General features: G+C 35.7%; 1 protein-coding gene across 1 annotated transcript in view; it reads left to right on the forward strand.

Moving 5' to 3' along the window:
* CWC22 (CWC22 spliceosome associated protein homolog) overlaps positions 1–9,657 on the forward strand; it is a 55,349-nt gene extending 45,692 nt beyond the window's left edge. Inside the window, exons 15-20 of the mRNA XM_081096276.1 lie at positions 1,209–1,286; positions 1,655–1,807; positions 3,201–3,328; positions 4,850–4,951; positions 5,042–5,262; positions 7,994–9,657. Coding sequence (XP_080952402.1) covers positions 1,209–1,286; positions 1,655–1,807; positions 3,201–3,328; positions 4,850–4,951; positions 5,042–5,262; positions 7,994–8,580 — 1,269 coding nt within the window. The 3' untranslated portion in view covers positions 8,581–9,657. The remainder of the gene's footprint in view (positions 1–1,208; positions 1,287–1,654; positions 1,808–3,200; positions 3,329–4,849; positions 4,952–5,041; positions 5,263–7,993) is intronic.
* The last annotated feature ends 4,074 nt before the right edge of the window (positions 9,658–13,731 follow it).

Here is a 13,731-nt window from a genome sequence, read left to right on the forward strand (position 1 = left end):
AGAAAAAAATGAGTCAATTCTACAGCAGTGGTCAGAAAATGAATTTATGCCTTTTTTATTTTGTCTCCATTGATTTGTCCTTGTTGCCTGAATGTCTTCATCTATAAAATTGCTATAATCAATACATATTTCATTAGGATTATTTCAGGAATTAATAAATAGTATTTGTTCATTATAAATAATTTAGAATGATATTTCTTGATCCTGGATTTATTCTTGGACTTACTAGCTTAACAGAATTTTCACAGAGGAATTTTCAAGGCATATACATAGCTGATTAAACAATATATTACTCCAGCAGTTATGAAATGATTCCATCTATTTGTATAGATTAAGCTGTAGATAGATCTGTATATAAAACATTTGTTTTGAGGCTAGAAAATTCAGCCATAGAGATCTTTTTCTTTGTTCTTTTAAATATATTTTTTTCTTTATTAACCAGTGTGTCATTTAAGTAAATATTGAAACTTTTGCCTATTTACGCTTCTGTAAAGACTCATAATGTTCTGCTTTTTCCATACTAAACTAAATATATTTCCTAATAATGGAGTTTAAAACTTTAAAAGGTGTATAGCTTAATTTTTAGGTGTATTAGTGAGATGTCATATTGATGACCTGTATTTAAAAGAATTCTGTATGGAATCTTTTTAGAATACAGTTTATTCAATATCTTTTTGGATATGTCTGTTTCATATACATACTAGGTTCTCTTTTTAAAAAAATATATATTTTTTATTTCAGAGAGGAAGGGAGGAGAGAGAGAGATAGAAACATCAATTATGAGAGAGAATCATTGATTGGCTGCCTCCTACATGCCCCACACTGGGACTCAATTCCCAGTATATGCCCTGACTGAGAATCACACCATGATCTCCTAGTTCATAGGTCAATGCTCAACCACTGAGCCACACCAGGAGGGCACATACTAAGTTCTCTTAAAGTGATTCACACTTACATAAATTTAGAACTTTATAATCAGTCTAATTAGCATGAATGACATATGGAAACTGTCTGCCAGACTGAAGGCTTTAAAAAAACTACTTTTAGCATAGATTAATTTTTTTGTCTTAATCACTAAAATTTGCAGTCTTAGAATTTTTTTAAAAAAAATCTTACTTAAAATTTTAGATGTCTCTATTATATTGATAAGTTATACAACATGAATTCGTTGTGTTTTGAATCATTATTGTTATTTGTTTCCCAAATAGAAAGAACTCTGCAACATGATACTGGATTGCTGTGCTCAACAAAGAACATATGAGAAATTTTTCGGCTTATTAGCTGGGGTGAGTTCTAGCTTTCTTTTTCTTACTGGAATTTAATGGAATCACTAAGGCTGTTCTTAAGATAACAGTGTCTTAAGGGAAAGAGGGGTGGAGATAGGTGGAGGTGGGCAAAAAAAGGGGAAAATGGAGAAGGAAAGAGATTTTGCTTAGTGCAACAGGCACACAAGGCACTGTGCAAATGATGTTTTATTGAATTGTACAACTGAAACCTATATGGTTTTGTGATCCAGTGTCACCCCATTTCTTATTTGAGCATCTCATCAAATAGCACAAAAAGATGTACAAAATATTTACTTTTGATTCAATAAATTTAGAAGAACTTAATATGCTCATAATGGTATTGATTCTCATTTTTTTTTAATTAATAGCGATTTTGCATGCTAAAGAAAGAGTACATGGAATCCTTTGAAAGTATATTCAAAGAACAGTATGATACCATCCATCGCTTGGAAACAAACAAATTGAGAAATGTTGCTAAGATGTTTGCTCATCTTCTATACACTGATTCACTTCCATGGAGTGTAAGTAGATGGAGTTCAGTGTTTACACTTCCTTCCTAATTTCCTGTTATTCTCAAATGTGTATTAAGTATAATATACCCTTACTTTTCCTATGTAGGAAATGTACTTTAAAATGAAATGTGTAGCAAACTTTTATTATAATAGCTGTCTTTGAGATTATGTTCATATAACATGAAATAAAAAAGCTAAGTGCATAAATATATGAATGTAACCATTCTGGATGATATTAAAAGTTTAGACATGTTGGTGCTTTTTAATAGCGATGGCTGTGAGTATTTTCATGGAAATGATTGTAGATTTTTATCTTTGTACACATACATGTGTACACACTGATGTTAATAGGAACCCAGGTTTGGTAGTCATGCATTGCTGAGTTACTGCTTGTTTCCTGAGGGACATGAGAGAAATGTTTGTCCTAATAAGACATGTTCTTTTTAGCAGACAATGAATTTTGGTAAGCGTTTGGAATTCTTATAACCATAGTTAGAACAAGGAAAGGTGTCTTAATGAGTCAGCGTACTCTTGATTACAATTTGAAATGCATTCATTAAGCTGGCATTTATTATATAACTGCTGTTCATTCAGCCAGCAATAGAAAGAAATTGCATCCTGGAGGAAAGAAAGAAGAGGATCACATTATTGACTACCAGAATCTAATGGAAGAATGAAGCAACATCATTGAGCTTATAAACACTGGGTAGATTTTTGTAATATTTTAAGTACTAAGTATATCCAGCTACATTAATAGCATTTTTTAAGCTAACATAGGAGCCAAATCGTAATTTTTTAAAACTTATTTTTCCCCTCTTTAGGAAAATGAAATTAAAATTTTACAATTGAAGCACCAGAGCTCCTAGAACACATAACTCAACAAGCTGGAGGTTGCTTTTATTTTTGTTTGTTGTAAAACATCAACATGAGCTTCAGTTTTTAAGCCTCGGTCTTACTATTCAGAATGAACTATCGCTCTTCCTGTCTTTACTTTTGTCGCATATTACATATGCTGTACAAAACTATAGCCTAACGCACTATGTGGCATTTTGCCTCAAAACCTCACATACACACATTTTGATGAGGCTTAGGAGCTAGTAATCTCTGCTGCACCGTTATACACTCAAGACAATATATTCCTGCTCTAAAAAGCACAGTACTCGAGAAAGAGAATGAACTCTATTTCTGTAGCATTTTAACATTCTAAAAATTAGCACAGAGAAATTGTCTTAATCTTTGCCAAGAAACAGTACATATTGCCACTAGAGAAGTTATTCAGAGATAATTCTGATTGAAGATGAGACTAAATCATCATTTCAAGAGAAAGTTTGAGTATGAATATTGGTCACTTTGTCTTAATCTTTTAAACAAAATTAAATTGTCTATTTCATTTAATTTTCAGGTTCTTGAATGTATAAAGCTGAGTGAAGAAACCACTACGTCCTCTAGTAGGATTTTTGTTAAAATATTTTTCCAAGAACTGTGTGAATACATGGGTCTTCCTAAACTTAATGCAAGATTAAAGGATGAGTAAGTTTATCATTAAGCACTTTTTATTCTTACTGTCCTCCGGGTTTTCCTTCACTTCAGTGACATGTCAACCCTGGGCTGGTAAAGCAAGAGTTATGCCCCTAGGACTTTTCTTCATTACTTACCATTCTGAATCTCATGTGTGGCCAAGGACAACATGCAGTTTTTAATGATGGTTTTTAGTTCAGTAGAGAAAACACAGAATTAATGCCTTTTTTAATTTAGTTAAAACCCAGAAAATTACTTTTGTATGCTCATTGGAGTTCTTCAGTAATGAGTATTTAGAGTTCTTACCCTAATTTTGAGCCTTAGAATGATAATTAACTTTTTTATTATCATTGACAATTGTGAATATATACAGATGAATATGTAATGTATCATTACACTGTCCCAGGACTATTATGTAACCTCTATTCCAGCTTCAGCTGCTGTTTGTGCAGGTTGCCCATTGCTGCTCACATTGGCTTCTCCATTCACACTCCTTTCAGTTCTCTAGTGACAGCTTGCCAAGTCAAGTCATCTTCCCCAGTCCTCACGTCCCTTGATTCTCAGCCTCACTTACAGAGCTGACCACGTGCTCACTGTGGCTCCTCATTTTCTTCCCATTCAGCCTTACTCCTCTCAGTCTCTCATCCTCAGCCTGCCTCTCCTGTGCACCATAGGTCTGTCCTGGTTCTGCATGCTCTCCGTGTTATCCCATCCATTTTCCTGGGCTTTGTGTACTCCTTTCTTGGCCCCTGCCTCCTGTCCCAGGCTCACCTAGTGAAGCCCCTTGCAGTGCACTGTGCTCCAGCCACCCAGCCTGGCCCAGAGCGTAAAGCAGGCCTGGCTCATCGCGCCTCGTTACCTCTGTTCCCAGAGCTGGGATTCCTCCCTTGTTCTGTCCAGCAAACTCTCATTCTTATTTGTCACCTTTTCCTATGAAACACTTTTTCCTGCCCTGCTGGTTAGTCATTCACTGTGGTACTCAAAACCACATATTGTTAATATTTTTTGTTTGTGCCCCTTCCTAGAAATAATAAGGATATGTTATCAATAGGTCATTGAATAAACATGATTTCTCCCTTTTGTTGATACTTTTTTTCTTCCCCCAGTGCCTTGCCCAGTGCTGTGTGTGTGTGTGTGTGTGTGTGTGTGTGTGTATGGAGAATTTTTTTACTGTTCTATATATACATTCACATATATACATGTACATATGAACATAGATATATGTTTGTATGTTACATACATATATCTACTCTGTGTTGGTATAAATATGAAAAAGTTTTTTTAAACCTTTGTTGTATAATTACAGAAATCAAGTTTAATAAATTAATGAGTGTCCTTACTCATTTCATTAGATACCATGTAGCCTAACCTAATAAATTATATAAATCATTTACTTGGTTGTATTTTATTTACTAATTTAATACGTAGAAACTCTGAAAAGTGACTGTATGAGAATTTTGCTTTTTAAGTAAAGAACTTTATCTTTCAGCAATCTGTTCTCTTTTGTTCATTTTCTTTTCTTTTCTTTTTTAGAACCCTACAGCCATTCTTTGAAGGGTTATTACCCCGAGATAATCCCAGAAACACTCGTTTTGCCATCAACTTTTTTACTTCTATAGGTCTCGGAGGTTTAACGTAAGGATTATTTTTAGAATTTTATTTTCAATTACAAAATTATCTCATAATTTCCTTCTAAGCAAAATCTAACATTATATTTTTAATTAGGGATGAATTGCGTGAGCATCTCAAAAATACACCAAAGGTCATTGTGGCACAGAAACCAGAAATCGAGCCAAATAATTCCTCCCCCTCCTCTTCCTCTTCCGCATCCTCCTCGGCAGAGTCCGACTCCTCTGCTTCTGGTTCGGACAGCAGTGACAGCAGCTCAGAGTCTTCCAGCGAAGACAGCGACTCCTCATCCGCCAGCAGTCAGAGCTCTGCCTCAGGTATTGAAACCCATCACCCATCGTGCTCTTTTCTAACAAGTATATTGCTGGTGATGTTTACAATGAGAGAAGTAAATAATTGCATTTTATATTTATTTTAGAGTTCAGTTGTTTAAAAGCCACAGTTAATATAAATGATCATCGACCATTGTTGCAGTCTATAGTAAATTTTAACATTTACAATGCTAAGATTACCTTTGGAAGCCTTTTCATAGAAATGAAGATGTTTCATTGGTAAATATTTATTTGAATGGTGACTGAAATACCATTCATAATGTCTAATCTAGTTGACAGGAGCCTTCCTGATGTTTATGTTTTAAGAAATTTTAATATTTTTAATAGTGACACTTTATGGTAGTTATTGATATGTATCACACATTTAGTATGTATCTCATAAGTGTACAGCTATATAAAGAGAATGTGCGTTTTTGGCTAGAATACCATAGAAATTATGTGCTCTTAGTGCATCTCATTGAGGAATTTATAATGTTGGTGTATCTTATTGGTGACATTGACTTTGATGACTTGGTTAAGGTGATGCCTGTTGAATTTCTTCATGGAAAGATTTTTCTCTATAAATTAGATCTTGCAGGGAGATAATTTGATGCTACGCAAATCTCTAACTTTCACTCTCCATTTTTAGTATCCATCTTTGGATCTTGTCTGGAACACTTAATACTGCTTTTAAGTAAAGAATTTGGTGTTTGCCAAATGATGATTTTTCTACTTGTCTCTTTTCTACATTTAATAGTTGAATTTCTTCTGTAAGAAAGAGTTGTCCCTTTCCCCCATTTACTTAGTAATTTTACTTTATATTTTATCACTGTGGACTCATGGATGTTTATTGTTTTCTGTGGGTTAAAATCCAATACTGTATTTTATTTGCTGTTAAAATCATTTCAGCCTTGGCAATTAGGAGTTCCTTCAAGTTGACTCCTGTGTTCCTTGGACATACCCCTATCCCTTTTCTTAAGGGCACTGCCTTCCTTTATAGCCTCTCAAGTTCAAGATCTTTACCTCCTTTAAGCAGAGATTTTAAATTTATATCCAGCATTTCTAGTCGTTCTTCAACTGGTCTACAGCCTTCTTCATTCTACTTGGAACTGGAAGTGCTATAGTAAAGGATTTTTTCAAATGTGCTATTTTCTGAAAAGTTCTGTGTTGTTTTCTGCAGGGTCAGTATTTTCATCTCTGTTTCAGAGAGGGGGCACTTTTCCCTATAGCCTTAGAAGGTTGGAAGCTTGGTCTTTTATTCTCATTCCCTGGCTTATTACACTTCAAAGTATTTTACATATTATATGGCAGCAAGAACTGTGGGACGCTCAGTGTTTTATATTATTAGAGCAAGATTCCATTTGCTCACGGGAAGTCTTCTTGAATTGAAATATGCTAACATTGTTCATTTAACATTCACCTCTTTTAATTCTAAAAATTTGTTATTTCATGATATCTGTTTTGAGAACAGATGATAACACAGCATGGATTTCTGCAATAAGGAAGCTTGCTGATTCAAAATTAATTTGCCTCATCCTACAATTTCAGTAGAGAGCTTCCAGTTTTATTAATAAAATATTATATAGCCTAAAAGCAATATGAACTGCCCCCAAATTGGAAAATTGTAAAGCAGACACCAAAGAGAGAAGAAATTGCACATTATTATATGGCACAGGTTTTAATGTCAACAGAGCAGTGAGAGCAGTGTGGAATAGGGTCAGAGGGACATGATTTCGCACAGAGCCAGATGGTTTCTGCTTGGGTAGCTGCAGCTCAGCTGAGTTGTTTGATAGGAACCAGAGAAATAAATCCTTAGTGGCAAACCGACTGACTGTCAAGGGTAGGCATTTGGCCAAGGAAATACAGGTTGGTACAGAGATTTAGGTGGAGTAGGATAAGGGTAGGTGATCTTCCACCCTGTTTTCTTCTTTCTATACACATATGAATGCAACAGAAACTTTGGTCATCAGCATCTTTGATTTATGTACCCAAACTAAGTAACACAGATAAAGCAGTTAAATTTGTTTTATAGCTTAAAATGGTAAGTTATTTTATTGCAATTACTTAACATTTATATTTGTGATGACACATCAGTAAAATAAGATGTTCAAGGCTTTTTTTGAAATCAAGCCATAGTGGCTCATATGAAGCCTGTGATTGTATATCTTACCCTGGCTCCTCCTACTGGTACAGCTGGTGCTTCTCTAATGCATTGGAGAGCAAAACTTGTTTTTATAGGAAGAAGTTTATTTGAAATACATATGTTTATGCTGTTAGGCCAACCCAGTCATCCCACTTCCTCTCATTTAGGAAGTGATTGTTGCTGGTGTGTGTGATCGATCATTAGTATTTTGATTATGTACCAAATCTGACATAATATTTTGTATCAATAATTCACATGGACTGGATTTTCTGTTTTTGAATAAAATTTGTAAGTGGAAATGTTTTATTTTAGTTACTTCATAAAAGATTTTACAATATTTGCTGTAATTAAAGTTCCTGTTCACTATTTTGAGTCTAACCATCAAAACATTACTTCGGTAACTAATGCTGACATATCGTATACTCTCAAATATTTTGTGAAATGTTCTGTCATTAGGCTTTTCATTCAATAAATTTAGCTTTGAATCCAGTTTATCTGAATTAGTAAACCTACATTATATTAATGAATGTGATTGTTAAATCATGAAATTAAGATTAAAGTTAAAACTAACTATATTTCATTTTACATGTGCAGCTAAAGCTATAAGAAAGAAGGGACAAGGGAACACCAGAAGCAAAGAAGTAGATAAACTGATCAGGAAACAACAAATAAATGATAGGAAGCAAGAAGAAAGAAGATCAGAGCAAAGGCACCAAGAAACAAGGACTGAAAGAGAAAGGAGATCAGAAAAACTCAGAGATAAAAATTCAAGGGATCCAAATTGGAGAGATCCTGTAACAAAATACACTTCAGACAGAGATGTTCCTTCTGAACGAAATAGTTACAGTAGAGTCATGAATGATAGAGACCAAGAAATGCATCTAGATTTGGAAAATGAGTATGGTGATCTGAAAAAGAGGAGAGGAGAGAGAAGAAATTCTTTTTCTGAAAATGAGCATAGATACCGAAATAAGGACAGTGAAAAATTTAGAAGAAAAGACAGATCAAAGTCAAGAGAAAAGAATAGAAAACATTCAGACTCTAGAAGCGATGAAGATAGGTATCAGAATGGTGCTGAGAGGCGGTGGGAAAAATCTAGCAGACACTCTGAACAATCCAGAGAATCAAAGAAAAATCAGGACCGGCGGAGAGAAAAGTCTCCGACAAAGCAAAAAAAGTAATTCTACAAAATTACAGAAACTGAACATGCCTTATATTCAGTTGAAACAAATTATTTTTTACATTGATTATTGAACTTTATAGAGAATTGTACAAAGTACTGGTTTGTATTGTACATTTTAAAAATGTTTTCATTTTAATATGGTTTATATAATTGATACATCTCAAGGCTCTCCACATAAAATTATTTGAAAAGTTTCGCCAGAGACGAATGTATTTCTGGCATATATTTTGTTAATAAAGTGATTAAATACTTACTGAATCAGTGATTTTTTTTATTGACAGATTTTTTTCTGATAATGTTTCCAGTTGTCATAGAACTGTTATAATTTTTACTGACCAAAATAAATAAGCCATTTTAGTTTAACATTTTTGCATTGTTAATGAGATGCTATGAACCTTCTTGAGGAGTCTCTTTTTTTTATTAAATAGAGGAATTATTTCAAGTTTTATATTGTGTCTTGAACAAAAGAGGTATATATAATTTTTTTCACAAGTGTTTTGCTGAAGTTAGGTCTATATTGGTCTTTAGACAAATACACAGCTATATTATTTATAATTAGGACTTCTCACATTGATAACAGCTCTTTTTGGACTGCTAGATTAATGTTTACTTGAAATTCTTTGTGACTAGTGCTTTTTCTCAGACTTGAAGTTATGTCACTGTTGGTAAATTAAGGTTTTTAATTTTTAATCTGCATTAATATGTCATTGGAAAACATAAAGTCATAAGAAATGTGAACAGCCTAATTGTGAAATAATTACAAGTTTTTATAAGAATTTTAAGAGTTTCCATCGTTATTCACCATTATTATGTGACCATATTATTTATTACTTTTGAAATAAAATATTGCCTCTGAAATTTTAGATTTGTTGACAGACATTTAACCCTACTTACTAAGTAGATTACTTGTGACTGTTCCCTTTAGAAGTTCATAAAATCCATTTTAACCCACGTCTGGGCTCAAAAATAGTGGGGCCACCATCTTAATGTTTAGCTTTCAGGCATACTCTGATTCAAAATGTTTTCTATTTTTGTTGTTTAAAAGCTTGAGTATAAGTAAAAATAAAGTCCATGTAAATAAAGAAATATCCTCTCCTCCTCCAATCCTTTTGCCCCCCCTATTCTACTTATTTGGATCTTTTTGCTCCTCACTGTTTTATTTACTTTTAACAAAAGTAGTTAACAAGATATCTAACTACCTTCAAGCAGAAGTAACTCCTATGGGCATGGTGAAGGTAGGGTGCAGAACTGCCATCTGCCTTTGTGCCATGTTTCTGCAGCATTCAATACGATGTGTTCCTGTGCACTGCCTGCCAGTCAGGCAGAATTTCACCTGAATCCTTCTAATATGCAGACAACAAATATGTTGCCTATATTTCCAAGTTGTACTTTTTTTTTTTTTAATATATTTTTATTGATTTTTTACAGAGAGGAAGGGAGAGGGATAGAGAGTTAGAAACATCCATGAGAGAGAAACATAGATTCAGCTGCCTCCTGCACACCTCCTACTGGGGATGTGCCCGCAACCAAGGTACATGCCCTTGACCGGAATCGAATCTGGGACCCTTCAGTCCGCAGGCCGATGCTCTATCCACTGAGCCAAACCGGTCAGGGCCCAAGTTTTACTTTTTAGGATTGGCATTTCTAAAAGATTAGCTGAGTTCTAAATATTTTGCATACATTCCTCATCATTTTTCAGTTTCTGGACTTCCTTGCCTTTAAAGTTTCTCTATGTCTACTATATCCCTAGCCACCTGCTCCCATGGTGCTCCCCTTTACGGTGACTTCACCGTCCCTACCACCTCTGAAATCTCGCCTGTAAGTGCCACATTCTTGACTTTAATACTTTGTGCCATTTCCATCTTGACTCAAGTATTTTTTTCCTATTTCATGATTGCCTCGTACTTTTATGCTTTCATGCATCAACATCTTTAGGACCCACATGCTTCTTCCCCCTTAATCCTCGCTTTTTCCAAGGTAGTCAGATAACTCTCTGATCTTTCAAATTCTCTCATTCTGTTTATTCCACTGAATGTTTCTTCAGCCAATTCATCCTTCACACCAGTGATGATTTAGAAGATAGCCCAGAGTGCCCAGGGTGACCTCTGGGAAACCTCTGTTTGCTTAACAGACACATCTTAGCACACCTCCAAACCCTTCCTGCAACACTGCCAATGTTTTCCTGGCTCTCCTTGTCCTGCTCCTTGCGTCCCATCAGCCTTGCATATGCTCTACAACTTTCGTTTATACCCATCCACTTGTTTCTTTTTAAATCTTAAACACCTTTGAATGCCTTGCCTCTCTCCAGTCAGAACATACATTTCTTGCAATTAGTCCTTTCTGTGCATTTTATGTTTTCTGCAGATAAAGGTAAGGACTAGTCTACCACTACCACATGCCTTGTGGAGAGAGGAAACTCGAGTTGCCTTAGTTTCGCATAGGTACACAGAGTCGCACAGGGGTGTGTGTGTGTGAACCCACTGCAGAAAAGCGCAAGTCTTTGTGGCTGAAGTGGAGGAGCTTATTTTTAGAAAAAGAGGTTCATATAGAATCTTACTGTTTAATTTGGGATACTTTTGGCTAATTTATGTATGGGTTATCTTACCTATCCCACTTGCTGGCTATTGACTTTTGGGCAGGTCCTTTAATATGTAAAATGGTATAACAGTAGTAACTTCCTCAAATAGTGAGTTAGTTGTGGCTTACTTAGAATGGCCTGGAACCAAGTGCTCAGTGTGCTATTATTTTTTGTTACTGCTTTTATTGTTATTGTCATTAAAGCAGATATAGTACCAGTAGACCAGGAATTGCAAGCTCAAATACCTAGAGAGGCCAGGTGGATAAAACAAATGAGACAAATCCAAGTGGGTAGTGAACTGGAGTCAGTTAAAGGCAGCAAGAGTTGCTCAGCTCTATCCAGTTGTGCCTATAGGAAAGAAAGCTGAAGGTTGACGTATCTGCCTAGTTTTCAAGACATTCATGCTGTGAACGGTAAGAGTTCTTTCTTCTTTACAGCAGCATTGTAGTCCATTGTGTAAATGTACCAGTTTTATATTTTTTAAATTCTTTTATTTTTTTAGCTATCAGTTTTTATTTTTTTAATTTATTTTTTTCAATTTTTTATTGATTAAGGTATTACATGTGTCCATATCCCCCGATTGCCCCCTCCACACCCCACTTCCATACATGCCCTCACCCCCCCAGTGTCTTGCTTCCATTGGTTATGCTTATATGCATGCATACAAGTCCTTCGGTTGATCTCTTACCTCCCCACCCCAACCCTACCCCCAGCCTTCCTGCTGTAATTTGACAGTCTGTTTGATGTTTCTCTGCCTCTGTATCTTTTTGTTCATCGGGTTATAATGTTCTTTATTATCCATAAATAAGTGATATCATGTGGTATTTTTCTTTTACTGACTGGCTTATTTCACTTAGCATAATGTTCTCCAGTCCCATCCTTGCTGCTGCAAATGGTAAGAATTCCTTCTTTTTTATTTTTTTTTTAAGCAGCGTAGTATTCCATTGTGTAGATGTACCACAGTTTTTTAATCCACTCACCTGCTGATGGGCACTTAGGCTGTTTCCAAATCTTAGCTATTGTAAATTGTGTTGCTATGAACATAGGGGTGCATATGTCCTTTCTGATTGGTGTTTCTGATTTCTTGGGATATATTCCTAGGAATATATCTCAACCTCACTCTTAATATTTGTTCTAGGAGCTGCCGCCCTTTGAACTCTGCTATGTAGCAGTACCTGCTTTTTGCAGCAATAACTGTTAGGTAAGGGATATCCTAATTTTACAGCTTGCACACCAGTGTCAGCCCAGCTAACCCTAGGCAAAGCCATGACTCCACTGGCCACATTATCCCAGTGACAGGTGAAAGCATGTTTTTCTTAAGACTTGCTCCCCACACACACCTGCTGTAGCCAGACTGGTTACTCAAAGAAAAGACACTACTCTTCCTCCTCCCTGGATTTCTGCCTCCTTCTACACGAAAAATTCTTTTCTGGTTGCTTGTCCAAGTCTTTCAAATCTTTACATTCACCTCGCTACTAACATGAAGGGTGCTCTGATGGAGAACCCAGCAGTAGCTTTTCCTTCTAGAGCACATGATGCCATTCAAGGCACACTTGGCAAAGGACTTGTTATTAGCACTTACATATTATACAGTGAGCTCATTATCTTACCCTCTAATTAGATATGCCTTTATCAGGGGCAGGAGTTGTGTCTTAAATATTGCCTTTGCCTGCCCCTTGCTAGAAACCAGAGTTTCTTAATTTCAGCACTATTGACATTTTGGGTCAGTTCTTTCTTCATTGTGGAGGCTGTCACGGGCATTGTAGAATGTTTAGCAGCATCCCTGGCCTCACCTGCTAGATGCCAGTAGCACCAATTTTCCAGTTCTGACCCTCAAAGTGGTCTCTGTTATATTGCCAAATATGCCCTCAGAGGCAAATCTATCCTTATCTGACTACCACTGCCATGGACCTAGCACTTAGAAAATACTCTTCAGTGGACCACAATGATAGTGCTTGTTCTGTGAACATCACTGTGTCCACTCATTTGGACTCCGTTGTCTTCTTATTCTGCCCTCTTGTATTTGTGAGGGCAAGATTTTGTTTTAAACGAAGAACCCATCATTTAATAGAGTGGTGGACAGTGATATTTCAATGCTCTTTGGCAAAACATTCTGATATCCTAGGGATGACATTCTGATTGACATTTTAAGAGGTAGGTTTTCTTAAAATGGAAGCATGATTGACCTATTAACATAATTGTCCCACATCGGTTCTGGTTCTCACTGTAGCTGTTTATTATAGCTAACTCATTTTCAAAATGGAAAACAGCCAGCTCAAAGTATTGTATTATTTTTAATCCTATACTAGATAATTCAATTACTCAAATGTCCAAACACCTTACTTTTTGATCAAACACTTCAGGGGGCAGTCAAGTGGTTATTAAAGTGAATAAACTAGCCATTTAATGAGAAATTTCATGTATTACATGACTTAAAAATTGGGCAAATGGGATTGAATCTGCTGTGAGTTCACGTCCATCCTAGAACATGTGTCTGGTATGAATTAGGAGTCCTTATGAGTCCCAGGCTTTATACAGTGCCTAGTTTTGCTTAACCCAATATCTTTCCTT

The sequence above is a fragment of the Myotis nattereri genome (genome assembly GCF_964212035.1).
Source record: "Myotis nattereri genome assembly, chromosome: 7".
In the NCBI taxonomy this organism is placed as follows: Eukaryota; Metazoa; Chordata; class Mammalia; order Chiroptera; family Vespertilionidae; genus Myotis; species Myotis nattereri.